Raw genomic sequence first — 14,901 nt, 5'->3', positions numbered from 1 at the left:
GGATTGAAGGAGCTTCTCCAATCAGGGACTAAAGAAGCATTGTTTCATTAAGACACCAACAATATTATATTAAGGTACTACGATAAAAAAAATTAATATTTTTGGTGTTTTAACTTCTTTAATTAACTATAAAATGTTTATGTATTACTAATATTTTATTTTGAAGGGCATAATTATTTGTGTAAATAAAGTATGATAAATAATTGATCAATGTACGAATGATAATATTATTTATCTTTTAATTATATACAAGAAAGGTACTTGTGTTTTAACTTCTTTAAATATAAAATTTTTACACAGTATTACAATTACTTTGAATGATATTTGTTGGTAATGGTATAACAAGATAAATGGTAGTGCATCAATGTATGAATTATAATGTATTAATGTACGAATAGTAATACATTATGGTACGAACATGATACACAAAAGGGTTTTGATGTTTTAATCAATTCAATTAACCATTAAACTTTTACACATCACTACAGTTTAACTTTTATGTCAAACTATATTTTAGTTTAAAAAATATAATGGTTGGGGTAGTAGGAATGAATCGAATGATAATGTATAGGCTGTAATGTATAGCAGTACAGGTAAACTGAGGACAAAAATGAAATATAAAGGGAAACAATATTTAATGAGATGTATATAGAACCCACTAAACACAAGGACTCTATACCAAAATACAAGGCAAGGCTGATGCGACAGCATAGAGATATCATCACCCTGAAACACGTGTCCTCCAACATCAGGATTGTCGGATTGATACTGTTGATAGCGGTTGCACGCAAAGCTCCTAGATAACGAGCGCATCTGATTATGTAAAACCGTAAAAGCCCTGGGCTTGTTGTAGAAGCACCCAAACTCAACACCCAGAAGAAACACGAAACGAAATAACTAATGGCGCCAAAGGCAACCAGAAATCAAAGTCTACCGTCCGATCCTCAGGGAATGTTCGCCGGAATGGTCGTCTTCCTAGTTGAAAACGGAGTTCAGAGCCGTCGTTTACAGGTTTGACACTCATAGCTTCGTCGCTGGAATGTGTATCATTAGCTTATAAATTCATATTTTGAGCATTGGTGCATATGATTTCAGATTTGGAAGCAAAAATTGGTCCAAATGGGGGCTGCTATAGAAGAGCGTTTAACCAAAAGGGTCACTCACATATTTGCTATGAACCCAGAAGCCCTCTTACAACAAGTGGGCAGTGAGCAATTGGGTCGCTTTAAAGGAGTGAGTCACCACTCACCATTCAAGATTTAAACCTTTAACTAAATATATTTGATTAAATTTCAAGTATAAATATGGTTCCAAGCTCCAATTTTATGGTGGTTTGCACTTTGCAGAGTGTTGTAGTTTATCAGTGGCTACAGGACAGCTTGAGCTCTGGAGAAAAGGTACCTGAGGATATGTACCATCTAAAATTGGAAGCAGACAAGCCTTCCAATGATTACAATTCCAGCGATGATGAACCACCAAATGCCAAAAAGACAAGATCCTCTCCTGATGACTTGGCTCACACTTCAATCCCCAAAACCCCAGAAGCTCCAAATAAGGATCAGGTCACAGCATTGCAGTCATCCATTCCCTACAACCCACCTGATTTAAACAGCAACATAACCCAGATATTTGGGAAACTTATCAATATATATAGAGGTGAGAGTGTGAGACTTAATTTAATCATTTCCTCTGGTTGTTTACTTTGCATTGTTGGTTTTCTGAATTCTGATGCTTGACGGTTATTTCGTGTGTTTAAATTGAAGCATTGGGTGATGACAGAAGATCTTTTAGCTATTACAAGGCTATAGCAGTTATAGAGAAATTGCCTTTCAAGATTCAAAGTGCGGAGCAAGTTAAAGACCTACCCAACATTGGAAAGTCAATTCTAGATCATGTGAGTGAACGTGCATACCTCAGTTTAAATTTTTGTCTTTGGTGGCTTCTGTTCTGAATTTCTGATATGGGTTTGTCTTCAGAGGATATATTAGCTTAATTTCAATATTTGAATATTTTTGTGTGAAGTATATGTACATGTTACTAAGTGCACTTTGTAAAGTCATGAGTCTTGTGATAGTATTGAAGCTATTGATCCGTGATTGCAGATTCAGGAGATAGTGACTACTGGAAAGTTATCCAAGTTGGAGCACTTTGAAACAGATGAAAAGGTGTTGGCAAGGTTCTCAGAAGATTTCTATAGCTTCAATATTCTTGTGCTAATTTGAAATTTGATTTATTCTTTTTGTTATATCCATTCTTTGGTAGATGTTTTATAGTGTGAAAATACTATATATGTATGACTATGTCTGTGTTTATACAAATATACATTTGATAAAAAGATTTTATATTTTATTTATATCAAGTTAGGTTGAATGGGGAATGCACTATTTGACGGTTGTGCTTCGTACTTTATTTTAATTAAATGCAGGCGCGAACAATCTCCTTATTTGGGGAAGTATGGGGCATTGGTCCAGCTACTGCACTGAAATTATATGAGAAAGGACACCGCACATTAGATGATTTAAAGAATGAAGATTCATTAACAAATTCACAGAAGTTGGGGTTAAGATATTTTGATGATATCAAACAGAGGATCCCACGGCATGAGGTCTAGTTATAATGCTTTTCCTGAATTTCTATGCTAATGTGAATTCTTTGGATCTACTTTTCCCACAATAAATTGGTGTTTTTTTTCTTAGGCTGAAGAGATGGAACGTCTTCTACGGAAAGTTGGAGAGGATGTTTTGCCTGGGGTGAGCACAATAACGTTTGAATTAACTGATGCATCAGGCAAAAAAGGAACTGGTGTATTAGGGGGAATCTACTTAACTTGGGTTTTGCTTGCTCACACTGGCATGACACAGCTGCTCTATACTGGATTTAATTGAGCCAATATGAATATATGCTTTTATAGTTCCTTATTTAGTCCGTACTCAGGTATGATTGTTACAGGAAAGAATGTGGGTCAATATAACATTCATTGACCCGTTCCTCGGGTATTAGTATTGCACACAATTACAGCATTACTTTCCATTCCCATATGTGGCTTGCTATTCTTATGTGGGCCATTACCTCCTTCAGGTGGTTATTGTATGTGGAGGGTCATATAGACGTGGGAAAGCTTCTTGTGGGGATCTGGACATTGTAATTACACATCCTGATGGAATGAGGTATAAAAGTCATTGTTCCTCATCCTTTTTCTTTTCATTGCACTAAGAATTACAGATTATAGGCATGTATTGGAATAATGATGAAAACATATTGGTGTATACCAAATAAATGGAGCTCTTATGATATTTTGGCGCTCAATTTAGTAAGATGCTACTTAATTTGACTGCAACTTTCTGTTGATAGCTTGCCCTTTCTTGGTTTTCATGTGTTTTCTCATCATTGTATCAGATCTCAATGATTGGTACTACTACTGTTGTCTTCTTGTTATTGGCCAGTCAAGTTCCTGGTTTTAGTCTTGAAATGCTGACTTACTTTGGTCTGCGCTGCAGCCATAAAGGCTTTTTACCAAAATATGTAAAGCATTTAAAGGATATGAAGTTTCTAAGGGAGGATTTGGTTTTCAGTACACACAGTGAGGAGGTAACATGCTTTTTGTCTGGTTTAACAATTTATTTTCATGATGTTGCTATGTACATGTGTCAGGGTTGTATATCTGGTGTAAAATTCAGGTTTGCACCTATTGGTTGAGTGGTCATAAATTTAAGAAGCATTTGGTTTGTGTCGAGTCAAATTGCTGCAAAAAGTATTTACTGATACTTAGTTGTTTTACCATCAGAATAATCTGACCCCTGAAAGTATAGCTAATGAAGTCTTTTAATATTCTCTTATTATGTTTTTATTTTTTATTTTTTTTTATTTATGCTATTGTATTATGCACTTGCCATGATATACATTTTCTTGCATTAACTTCTTTATACAATAATGTGGACAGGGTACTGATTTTGGTGTTGACACATATTTCGGGCTTTGCACATATCCTGGACGAGAGCTGCGGCACCGCATAGATCTTAAGGTTTTTCGTGATATCGCTATCATTTGTTTTAAATATCAGAAGAAGTTGACAAAAGGAACATCATTTTCTTTATTTTTTACAACCTCATTTCATAACAGTAAATAGTTATAGGCATTCACATCTTTATACAATTGTACTAGTGTAGTGTATCCCTTCTCCTGGGGGTGACCATGCATTATCTTTCGAGTGGACTTGATGGCCTGTTTTATGTGATTGTGTTATGGAGAATCACATACATGTATGTGTTTGATCTCCTAATATACTTTAATGTCTATGTTTTGTTCTTATAGGTCTACCCACGGGAAATTTATGCTTTTGGACTGATACATTGGACGGGGAATGATGTAGTGAATAGGAGGTTCGTTTGCTTTTATTGGCTTATGTTGGTGGGAAAATCTATCTAACGCCCTTTCAAGTTTCTCACAATCCAAATAAATGTAGGTTGAGATTACTAGCTGAACCTAAAGGATTCCGGCTTGATGATACTGGGCTGTTTCCAGCTACTCAGGGGTCTGGCGGTAAACGGGTAATGGCTTGTTGGTTTCAGGACCTTTTCCCTACACTTGTCTGAGCTGTTTTGTGGTTCACTTAATGTTAACTTTGTATCATTCTGTTGCAGGGGGTGAGAGCTAGCGCGAGCTTAAAATTCGACTCCGAAAAGGAGGTGTTTGATTTCCTCGGATTTCCTTGGCTTGAACCACATGAGAGAAATCTGTGAGATGTGTAAATGGTTTTTGTTTGTATGAGCAAGTGTACATATGAGCTAACAAACTCCTTCTCGTATGTGAAATGCTATTTACCTTTGAGAGGGGGAGAGAGAGAGAGAGAGAGAGAGAGGCAGTCCTGTTCACATACGAACCCTTGTAAATCATGTAGCTCTTTTATTTTCTCTAATTTTTTTTTTGGGAAGTAAAATAGAAAAAAGTTTCAGAAGTAGCGACTCTGCTTTTTTTAGATTATACATAATTGGGTTTCATTTGATTTTTCTTTGTTTAAAGAATCAACCATTGAATATAGTCTAAAAATTCAAGGGGATAGGGATACCACTGATTACAAAATTCAAAGGGGGCGTAAAAATGAAAATTATTGTTAATTTATAAAAAAAATTCAATTTCTTTTCTTTGGTCAGAATAAAAATTTCAATAAAAGCCGAGAAAAAAACTAAATGGAAGTCCATAGTGACATGACTGTACAGCTTAACTATGAAAATGTCAAAGACTCAAAATGGTAACTCTCTGCCTTCCACTTCCCCTGGGGCAGGGGTGAAATTGTAATTTTAAAACAGTCAGGCTATCAGCCATGTCAAATGTCATAATTCCAGATCCAGAATATAAATTAACATTAGGATTTAGGGGACGGAGGAGGTTTTAGATAAGAAAAGCAAAGAGATGAGCAGCTGGAGTACTGCAACTCTGCTTTCATCAGCAACTCCTTCAAAATTTCACCCATCCTCTCATTTCTCTGCTTCTTCTTCTTCTTCATTTTCAAGTGTTAGGGTTTCACTAAGCTTGTCATGGAGATATAGAAGTAGTTCTCCAACTAGTATTAGATACCTTTCTTCACCTTCGCCATATTTGTCCTTAAAAACCCAGATATGCAGAGCAGCAGCTGAGTACAAATTTCCCGACCCAATTCCTGAATTTGCTGATGCCGCAAGTCTCTTATAACTCACCCGTTTTTTTTTTTTTTTTTACCCAAAAAGAATTAATTTTTATTCGATTACTGGTTTTTGGGTTCAGGTGACAGAAAAATTTAGGAGCCATCTCCTGAAGAAGCTGTCCAAGAAAGATATGTATGAAGACTCTGTTGAAGAGGTCGTAGGGATCTGCACTGAGGTACTGTAACTGTACTTCCCTTATGATTCTATGGAATGCTTCATTTTTTTTTTTTTTGGTATTTTTTTTGGCTAGTACTATATAGAATAAACTATATGATTCCCTTATGATAACTGTACTTCCCCTATGATTCCCTTATAAACTATTAGACTTGGCTAATACTATATAGTTTATAACTTTATATAGTTTTTATTTTTATTTTTATTTTTTATATAGTATATGTTTGTTATAGTTTATAATTTATAGTTTATATAGTATATAGTTTATATGATTTATAACTTTATTAACTATATATAGTTTATATTTTTATTTTTATTTAGGTTTAGTCTATAATTCATAGTTTGTATATACTATAAAATATAAACTATACTACTAGAGGGTTTTAGCCAATTAGGGTATATATATACTAAAACTATTATAGTTATAAGGTATATGGTATATGGCTAGGCATTTTATTTTTGGTTAAAAAAGAAAAAGAAAAAGAAAAAGAAAACGTTGCCTGGGAGATTCGAACTCCCGCGGGAAATCCCATGCACTTAGTGGGCGCACGCCTTAAACCACTCGGCCAAAGTAACGTTTGATGTCATTGGGTGCGCCAATTAGGGTTTATAGTTATAAGGTATACGGTAAATGGCCAGGCATTTTATTTTTGGTTAAAAAAAAAGAAAAAAAAATGTTGCTTGGGAGATTCGAACTCCCGCAGGAAATCCCATGCACTTAGCGGGCGCACGCCTTAAACCACTCGGCCAAAGTAACGTTTGATGTCATTGGGTGCTTCAGTTTGTCATATAAGTCATGATGTCAGTTCAATCTTTTCAACTGTAAAGTCTGTAATAGACTTGGCTAAACACTACTTTTCTATTTAAACTTACATCCCTTTTTTGTTTAGACTGTTTATGTTATTGCCACTTAAACTATGTACTCTGGTTAGGGCTGCCCTTCGGATCAGTATTGGGGCTTACCAAAATTAAAACAAAATTTTTTGGTACTTTTTGATTTCGGTATCTTTTGGTTTCGGTGTTTTTTGGTTTGGTCATTTTTAGTAGGGTTTTTTTAAAATTTGGTACCTAAACTTTAACTCATGTCCTAACTTGATACCTTAACTTTTATTTTGATCCAATTGAATACCTAAATTTTTATTTTGTGTCTAATAAGTACCCAATCCAATTTCCATCTAATCTGTCTAATAATATTAAGGGTAAATTACAATTTAATACTTCAACTTTATTTTGGATTTCAAGTTAGTACCTCAAGTTCAAAAAGTTGCAATTTCATGCCTCAACTTTCATTTTGTTTCAAGTTAATATCTTTGTTAGTCTTGTTGTCAAAAAGGTCGTTATCTGATGAGGTGGCACACCACTAAAGGCTTCATTTCAATTTAGTACCTCAATTTTACCATGTTTTTTAAGTTCAGACCTCAAGTTAAAAAACTTGCAAATAAATAAATATTTTCCCGTTTTTATCTAAACTTTACCCCAACTTTTGACCCATCAAATCTTCACCAAAATCAACAATATTATACTTATTTTGAAGCTATGAATCTCCTCTTTATAACCATATAGAAATAATTCAAAAAGAAGCTATGAAACGCGAAAGAAGTAGTCACAAATTAGGCTACCCGAAATTGTCAATTTGTTTGAAAATTTTGGCACTTTCGGGTAGCCTACTTTGTGACCAATTATCTTGGGTTTCATAACTTTTTTTTGCATGATTTTTATATGGTTTTAAAGAGGAGATTCATAGCTTCAAAATGAGTATAATATTGATAATTTTGGTAGAGATTTGATGGATAAAAAACTGGGCTGAAGTTGAGATAAAAACTGGAAAACATTTATTTATTTGCAAGTTTTTGAACTTGGGGTATGAACTTGAAAAATATGATAAAGTTGAGGTATTAAATTGAAATAAAGCCTTTTAGTAGTGTGTCACGTCATCGGATAACGGCTTTTTTACGGCAAGACTAACGGAGGTATTAACTTGAAACAAAATGAAAGTTGAGGCATGAAATTGCAACTTTTTGAACTTGAGATATTAAATTGTAATTTAGCCTAATATTAATATGAGAACATTATACATTTATATTTTTTGTTATAGTTATTTATAATATTAGTAGTTTAGTTACTTTAGTATTTATGGTACTATTAACATAATAGTATTATATAAGCATACATATAACTAAATTTGGTAATTTTTTCGGGTGTATATTTCGGTAATAACTGATTCAGTAATAATTTTCGGTAATTGGTCGGTTTACCAAAGTTTTTCAGAAGGGCAGCTCTAACTCCTCAAAAAAAAAAACTATGTACTTTGGGCAAGCGGCAAAGTGGCTTGGAGAACAAAAACCCTTGCTTGAAATAACTTTGGCATTATATTATCGATTGGGTTTCTGAGGGGTTCTTGATTCTTCCTTATGGTGACAAGTGGATAGGGAAATCACGTACTTTGATACTGAACCTGTGATATGCTTGTTTTGAACTTTCATGGTGCTTGGTGCTCAATGCCCATACAAGTACTAGTTGGCCTGATTTCTTTTATCATGACAAGTTGTCATAGGAGCACCCCATAGTTGCCTGATATATTAATGATCAAAATGTGTTATATCAAGCACAATTTTGCAGGTACAAATTGATCTTAATATTTCATCAATGATTCCCGATTTTCCGTTTTTGAAATTGCTCATAGAAATGTTTTTGTACTGAGATTTTCTAATTAATGAGCTTCTACTTTTGAATCCAGTTCTTTCGTGTATGGATTTAGATAGTTTGTTGATTTGTATACAAGTATCTATCCACTAAACTGTTTTTCCTTATGATGATTCTTTCAACAGATATTTAGTACTTTCTTGCACACAGAGTATGGTGGTCCTGGGACACTCTTGGTAGTTCCTTTCATTGATATGGCTGATACTATAAACGAGCAGGGATTGCCTGGAGGTTCGCAAGCTGCGCGTTCTGCAATCAAGTGGGCACAAAACCATGTTGACAAGGACTGGAATGAATGGACTGGTGGTGATGAAGATTAATAGAACACCCCCATGTTATATGCAATACTGTTTGTTTTTAGTTTGCTAGATTCAGCATAGGTTATAGAGTTGATCAAGCAGTTTTGATATCTGTTAAGCTTGTAAAACTGATGACTAGGGAAACAGATATCAGTTTTGTTGCAATGTTATGTTGGGAAATTGTATTTCTGAGATCACTATGAGAATATCTATTGTGAGGCTTCTGCTGGTCTTTATGATCCCATCATCTTCTGCTTCTTGTTTTTGAGGTCTATCTTTGTCCACTAGTCACAATAATCAGTGTTGCAACATCATCTTCTACTGGTGTTTATGATCCCATCATCTTCTGCTTCTTGTCTTTGAGGTCTATCTTTGTCCACTAGTCACAATAATCAGTGTTGCAACATCATCTTCTGCTTGTCTTTATGATCCAATCATCTTTCTCCACTAATTTTTCTGTCTGGCACCTAAATAGCACTAATGGAAACTCCTCAAAGAATACAACATGCTTTAACCTTAAGACATGAATTCCCTCCCCCTCCGCTAATTGTTTTGTCTGCCTTTATTATTTGATGATTCATGCCCACAGATGATAGAACACGAGAAATACTAATGGTTTAAGAATAACTGCAACGCAGTCCCACATCGACTAGGAGAGACACGCCAACCGCCCAAGAGCTACTACATTAAGATCCCTGAAGAAAGCACGCAGCCTTGCGGTGAGCACAAAGCAAAATATTCTTTCGCCTTTTACCAAAGAATACTGTGTGCGCGCCGCTCATATTGGCATGCGCCTATTTTTGAAGGACACTCCATTGTTGATGTGCCCTATAATAACAATATAAACCGTTGTTTGTCAAGTGTGACCGTTTGTGGTTTAAGTTGCCAAGCAATTTGGGCTTTGTCATTGGGTGCTTTGCACCACTGTTGTTTACCAATTTCAACTTGCCTTTGAAGTGAATTACTTCTCTGAAGTTGGATTGGAGCCATTGGCTGTTCTGTGTAGTATTTCAGACCGTTGCAGTCCGTTATACGCCTCTTGAAATTGTTCAAGATTTCATAGTACTGAAAAATAATTAATCAATATGTACAAGAGCAATTAAACGCTAGCATTATGGTACTAAATAGCACATCTTATAGATGGATTTATGAGTAGTGACCAACTTGATAGAATTAGAGCATCCAATCCAAAACCAATTGGCAATGGGTGGAGAGGTCCAAGACTTATAAGCACATATGCTAAGCCTTAGTTTTTCGATGTGGGACATTGCTCCACATTACTCTCAACACGCCCCCGCACGTGTGGCGATATTTTGAGCCTTACACGTGAACAAATTGTATTGGGTGACGTGGGAGCACGTGTGGCCGTTGGGCCTTACACGCGGATAACCAAGCTCTGATACCATGATAATCTTCCATGGTTAAGCATAGTATTTGGTTACAGAGAAAAAAAGAAGGAAAGAGAAGAGAGAAAAGAGAGAGAAAAGTAAAATGTGTACTTGTAATGATTAATCGAATGAATCAGCAATCTGCTGTACATTAAGCTTATATAAAGCTAAGCTTAGCTGTTCTAACTAATACAACTAACCATCATCTCTAACAACATCATAACAGCATCATAACAGCCACACAGCTAGCACAGCTGCTGAGTCACCAGTCAACAACATTGACCAGACTAACTTAATTAGTTGCTATTCTTATCACAACTATCATCAGATATGTACGGACATCCAGTAAGTTTCAGCACAATCTGAATTACCCAATTTTTTATTATCATTCATAGAGTCTCTTTGATTATCTATGCAGAAAGTGGTTCCCAGTTTCCCACTGCTTAAGAAAATGTGTGTTTTCTGAAGTCAGATTAAGCATGGGAAATTGAAGATACGAATTAAAAGCTGTGGTTGAGGTTGACTGACACAGCCTTTCGATGTTAATTTCTATGGCCGCCATGATTATCACTGCAGCAAGTGATGCGTTTGTTGATCAGGACCTACTGCTTGTATCCAGGCCATGAGAACATAGATAAGAATGATTCTGACAAGGTCCCACATCGTCTGAGAAAGACAAGCCAAGCATCGAAGAGCTACTATATAAGGCACACTGAGCTTCACTTGCAAACGACGGAGCCGTGCGGTGAGCGCAGAGCGAACTATTCTTTCGCCTTTTACTAAAGAATACCGTGTGCTCGCCGCATATTGCGGCATACGCCTATTTTTGAAGGGCTCTCCATCCTTTGTTGAGCCCTACAATATCAGTGAAAAGGTTTTATTTTATTTTACATTACAGTTATTTCTTTTTAAAGCATTGCTTCACCTGGAGGAATGTTTGTCTATGGACAGTCTTCAATTTAAAGAGGAGATTCTATATGTATATATAATATATATTCACAGAAAAAGTAGTTTGATTCGCTGGCATGAAACTTTGGCTGTTTTGCCTTTTCGTACTAAGTGACAGAATAGTAGTTTAATTTACACTCATATGAACGCATACTTCTTATTATAGTACTATATTCATATAAGTAATGCTAAGGTCACCAAATTTGCTTGATGGCCACAATCGGACACTTTTTTTCACAAGTTTATAGATAAGGGTGTGATAAGCAAAATGATCGATGTGGAAGATAGAAACACAATTCTTTACATCAACTTTCAAATAAAAAGTGGGTAATGTGTAGCTTAGGGGAGCTAATTACAAATCTGATCAACTTCGATCCACCAGTTCTTCCCTGTCAATGAAACGCTCGAGCAACTCTTTCTCTTGCAAAACTAAGCAATCTTCAGCCTTGCCAAAGTAGTCATAGCGCCGCTTGGCAACATAATCATAGACAATCTCTCTCAGTGGAGTTGGGATTACCATGAGCGTGCTTAAAGCAGAGTAAGGGAGAGGCAAGTATGACAGTACTTTCAATGCAGCTGCAGAATCATATAAGCTCAAAATTAGACTGCATTTTCAAATGCTTAAAAGAGCAAAATATAAGACGAAGGCTAAAAGGAAAAGCACTGACAATTGACACAAATTTCAAATTCATGCATTCATATACATAAAAGTCTGCACAACTTTCCATTGGTTTGCCATACAAAAAGATGGTTAAAGCTTGGTCAATTGAAAGCTGACAGCAGAAAATTCTTCTCAATCAACAAAGTTCAAAACTAGAGTTCTGCACAAAGAATCAAGTTTAAAAATTTCAAGCTAAGTTCCTCGCTTACTTTTCTATCAGAATAAAAAACAAGAATAACTCCTAGAATCTTAAAGACATACATACTGGGGAAACATCATGCTATTAACCTTCAGAAATGGTATTGATGTGGGTTTCAAAATATTCCTTTGTATTCTCAATTATTATGGCCAAAGTCTATACCGACAAGAGAAACTTAAATAAAGTTCTTTAGATTTCAAATGGCTAAGGTAAGGCTGCAATTTAGCCATACAAAAAAAAAAGTATAGAAAGATACAAGACAGTCTGTTTTAACATAAGGTTTGCGTTTAAAACAGAATAGCAAAGAAGGATGTCTACCTGAGCCCTAATATCTGGGAACAGACATTCTCTATTTGAATTAACAATTAGTTTTTCAAATGAGACCTTTTAAGAGCTGTACAACAAAAGTCCACTACATCTAAAGCCTATGCAGTAATAGCCTAGCAAAGAGCCAGATTAATACAGCAGTCAATTCAAATCAATCTAAATTCAAAATTTATAAATTGGCACTTAATCAGCCCATGTAATTGCCATAAGGGTATACAGATTTTACATTTAGCCAATTATCAACAAATTCGTATTGCTTTGACATTCACTAGACATGGAGAATCCAGAAACAACACTCACAGAAATGTGGAATGTCAAGTGGTGGTCTTTACGATGCTTCTTCATAATCACTTGGTATTATTCCTTACCACCCAAACTAAGAAAATCAAGCCTTCTTTGCCTCCATCTAGAAGATACCATCTTAAATCTAAAAGAGAAGAGTTTCAGAGTATCCCTCCATGACCAACAAAAATATTTTCAATTCCCAATGAACAAATGCAGAGTTAAAGGCTCAAAGCAACGTTGCTTACCAAGACCGGCATCCTTATTTACTAACCATTTTGAGTTTTATCACTTATTTTACCAAAAAGAGAACACATAGAAACCCAGAATCAACATCAATGCAAAGTACCAGTAAATATCTAAAGCATAATAAGTTCATAGTTGAAGAATGCTGAGAGGTTCTAACCAGTGGAGCCTTGGTGGTATAGCCCCGGTCCTTCGACAAACAAAAAGCGACGAAGAACATCTTCTCGATCAAGACCACACAATCTCAAATAAGGCTCAGCAGTCTCAGACTGAAGGCAACAGAATTTGATCTTCTTGTACTTGTCAGCTTTAATCACCCACTTCACCCCTGTTTAAGAAAACCATTTTAGGACAAAACCCAAATGGGCAATTGGATCAAAATGAAAACCTAGACATTCATAGCTTAACACACACAAAAAAAATAGAGAAGGGAAAATGGGATTTCTAAAACCTCCATGGCAGAGATGGCAGACCCCATCGTAGATTACGACACGTGGCTGAAGGAGAGTGGGTATCGCGGACTTTAACACCGAAGGAGCAGTAGGGTTAGAGTAGACGGGCTCATCATCTTCTTCTTCGCCAACATCGGCAACGTCAGCAGCAGGGCTTGAAACGACTTTGGACGAAGACGGTGATGATGATTTTGAAGAAAATAAACATTTGAATGAAGAAGGAGTTGAAGAAGAAAGTGAAGCTCTTGTGGTGGTTAGTTTTGGTAGCAATTTCATTAATCTTGTCACCGTCATCTTTGGCTTGTTTGTTGCTACAGTTTTTTGTTCAGGTCATTTTGTAAGACAGAGAGAGACCAGAGAACCTTTGGCTGGTTTTTGAGGGTTTTAGGCTTTTAGCGTCGACTACAGACCGTTCTATTTCAAGGTTTATATTCAAACGAAGAAGGAAAGAAAATGGGATCTTTCTTTAACCATGCCTTCCTTGGTGTCCAAGTCTTTACTCATATTTTAATCGGGAACTGTTATCTGTTATGAGTGCATCAAAATTCTTCCTCGGTGTAACTGATGCACCGCAATATGATATAACCGATCCATCGTCATGTAGTGTAATTGATATACTGTTATATAGTGTAACTAATCTAATGTATAAAAATATTAGGCTTATTTGCACATTTACCCCCTGACTTATAGGTTTTTTCTCACTTTGCCCCCTCACATTTATTTGTCTCATATAACCCCCTGAACTTTTATGCCGTTTCCCATATTACCCGATTCCGTCAACTCCGTCAACACCACCATTAAAAATGCTGACGTGGCATCTATGTGGCGGGGTAATTTCGTCTTTTCAGCCACAGAGGACCAATCTTTGCCATGTGTGTGCCATGTGGTAATTTGTGGGACCCAATATGCCATGTTGGCAACCCTCTCACTTTTTTTATTTAAAAATATAAACCTGAAATTTTAATTAAATAAAAACTTTTAATTAAAAAATAAAAATGTCTCTGGATTGTGGGTTTGAGTTGGGGCTGGGGGGGGGGGGGGAGGTGGAGGAGGGGGTGTGGGAGGGGCTGGGTCGAGCTGGGGCTGAGCGGGGAGGGGCTGGGCTGCGTGGGGCGGATCGGGGCAGAGTGAGGGCGGGGCTAGGTTGTGTGGGGCAGATCGAGGGCGGGGCAGATTGGGGGAGGGTGAGGCTGCGTGGGGCGGGGTTGGGGCTTGGCTGCGTGGAGTTGGGTCTGGGTGGGTGTGGTTGGCATATGCTGGGGAGAGAGAGATCGAGGGCGAGGCAGATTGAGGGAGGGTGAGGCTGGGCGGAGCTAGGCTGGGTGGGGCGGGGCTCAGGCTTGGCTGCATGGAGTTGGGGCTGGGTGGGTGCGGCTGACATGTGTCGGGGAGAGAGAGATCGAGGGCGGGGCAGATTGGGGGAATGGGAGGGTGAGGCTGGGTGGAGCTAGGTTGGGTGGGGCGGGGCTGGGGCTTGGCTGCGTGGAGTTGGGGCTGGGTGGGTGTGGCTGGCATGTGCAGGGGGAGAGATAGAGAGAGAG

General features: G+C 37.0%; 3 protein-coding genes and 4 non-coding genes across 7 annotated transcripts; 4 read left to right on the top strand and 3 right to left on the bottom strand.

Moving 5' to 3' along the window:
• Positions 1–882: 882 nt before the first annotated feature.
• POL{LAMBDA} (DNA polymerase lambda (POLL)) lies at positions 883–4,925 on the top strand. Its single transcript, XM_086233403.1, has 13 exons — positions 883–1,011; positions 1,096–1,233; positions 1,347–1,656; positions 1,764–1,894; positions 2,103–2,165; positions 2,426–2,605; positions 2,697–2,750; positions 3,079–3,167; positions 3,498–3,588; positions 3,941–4,021; positions 4,312–4,379; positions 4,463–4,547; positions 4,641–4,925. The coding sequence occupies exons 1-13, from the start codon at positions 901–903 to the stop codon at positions 4,737–4,739; spliced, it is 1,500 nt and encodes a 499-aa protein (XP_086089529.1). The 5' UTR covers positions 883–900; the 3' UTR covers positions 4,740–4,925.
• A 326-nt stretch (positions 4,926–5,251) lies between these two features.
• LOC147295036 (protein PLASTID REDOX INSENSITIVE 2, chloroplastic-like) lies at positions 5,252–9,099 on the top strand. The gene is made up of 3 exons (XM_086233430.1): positions 5,252–5,673; positions 5,761–5,856; positions 8,684–9,099. The coding sequence occupies exons 1-3, from the start codon at positions 5,410–5,412 to the stop codon at positions 8,876–8,878; spliced, it is 555 nt and encodes a 184-aa protein (XP_086089556.1). The 5' UTR covers positions 5,252–5,409; the 3' UTR covers positions 8,879–9,099.
• On the bottom strand, positions 6,350–6,431 carry TRNAS-ACU (transfer RNA serine (anticodon ACU)). The gene has a single exon. It is a non-coding gene; the product is annotated as a tRNA-Ser (tRNA).
• Positions 6,531–6,612, bottom strand: TRNAS-GCU (transfer RNA serine (anticodon GCU)). Its single transcript has one exon. It is a non-coding gene; the product is annotated as a tRNA-Ser (tRNA).
• A 468-nt stretch (positions 9,100–9,567) lies between the features above and the next one.
• Positions 9,568–9,684, top strand: LOC147295035 (U5 spliceosomal RNA). Its single transcript, XR_015120981.1, has one exon. It is a non-coding gene; the product is annotated as a U5 spliceosomal RNA (small nuclear RNA).
• A 1,297-nt stretch (positions 9,685–10,981) lies between these two features.
• Positions 10,982–11,101, top strand: LOC147295034 (U5 spliceosomal RNA). The gene has a single exon (XR_015120978.1). It is a non-coding gene; the product is annotated as a U5 spliceosomal RNA (small nuclear RNA).
• A 316-nt stretch (positions 11,102–11,417) lies between these two features.
• LOC147295033 (Putative thiol-disulfide oxidoreductase DCC) lies at positions 11,418–13,760 on the bottom strand. The gene is made up of 3 exons (XM_086232998.1): positions 13,360–13,760; positions 13,069–13,236; positions 11,418–11,769 (listed from the first exon to the last, which is right to left on the bottom strand). The coding sequence occupies exons 1-3, from the start codon at positions 13,652–13,654 to the stop codon at positions 11,558–11,560; spliced, it is 675 nt and encodes a 224-aa protein (XP_086089124.1). The 5' UTR covers positions 13,655–13,760; the 3' UTR covers positions 11,418–11,557.
• Between the last annotated feature and the right edge of the window lie 1,141 nt (positions 13,761–14,901).

Source organism: Dryas octopetala, chromosome 2 (assembly GCF_963921425.1).
Source record: "Dryas octopetala chromosome 2, drDryOcto1.1, whole genome shotgun sequence".
In the NCBI taxonomy this organism is placed as follows: Eukaryota; Viridiplantae; Streptophyta; class Magnoliopsida; order Rosales; family Rosaceae; genus Dryas; species Dryas octopetala.
Note: the sequence above shows the minus strand (reverse complement) of the source record. Positions and strands in the feature narration are given on the sequence as shown.

Bases quoted from the DNA above. Each gene is read 5' to 3' on its own strand.
- LOC147295036 (XM_086233430.1), top strand. From the start codon at position 5,410: ATGAGCAGCTGGAGTACTGCAACTCTGCTTTCATCAGCAACTCCTTCA. The intron at 5,674-5,760 runs GCAAGTCTCTTA...TTTTGGGTTCAG, and splicing joins TTCCTGAATTTGCTGATGCC to GTGACAGAAAAATTTAGGAG. The intron at 5,857-8,683 runs GTACTGTAACTG...TTCTTTCAACAG, and splicing joins TCGTAGGGATCTGCACTGAG to ATATTTAGTACTTTCTTGCA.
- LOC147295033 (XM_086232998.1), bottom strand. From the start codon at position 13,654: ATGACGGTGACAAGATTAATGAAATTGCTACCAAAACTAACCACCACA. The intron at 13,237-13,359 runs GTTTTAGAAATC...TTTCTTAAACAG, and splicing joins CTGCCATCTCTGCCATGGAG to GGGTGAAGTGGGTGATTAAA. The intron at 11,770-13,068 runs GTTAGAACCTCT...ATGATTCTGCAG, and splicing joins ATACCACCAAGGCTCCACTG to CTGCATTGAAAGTACTGTCA.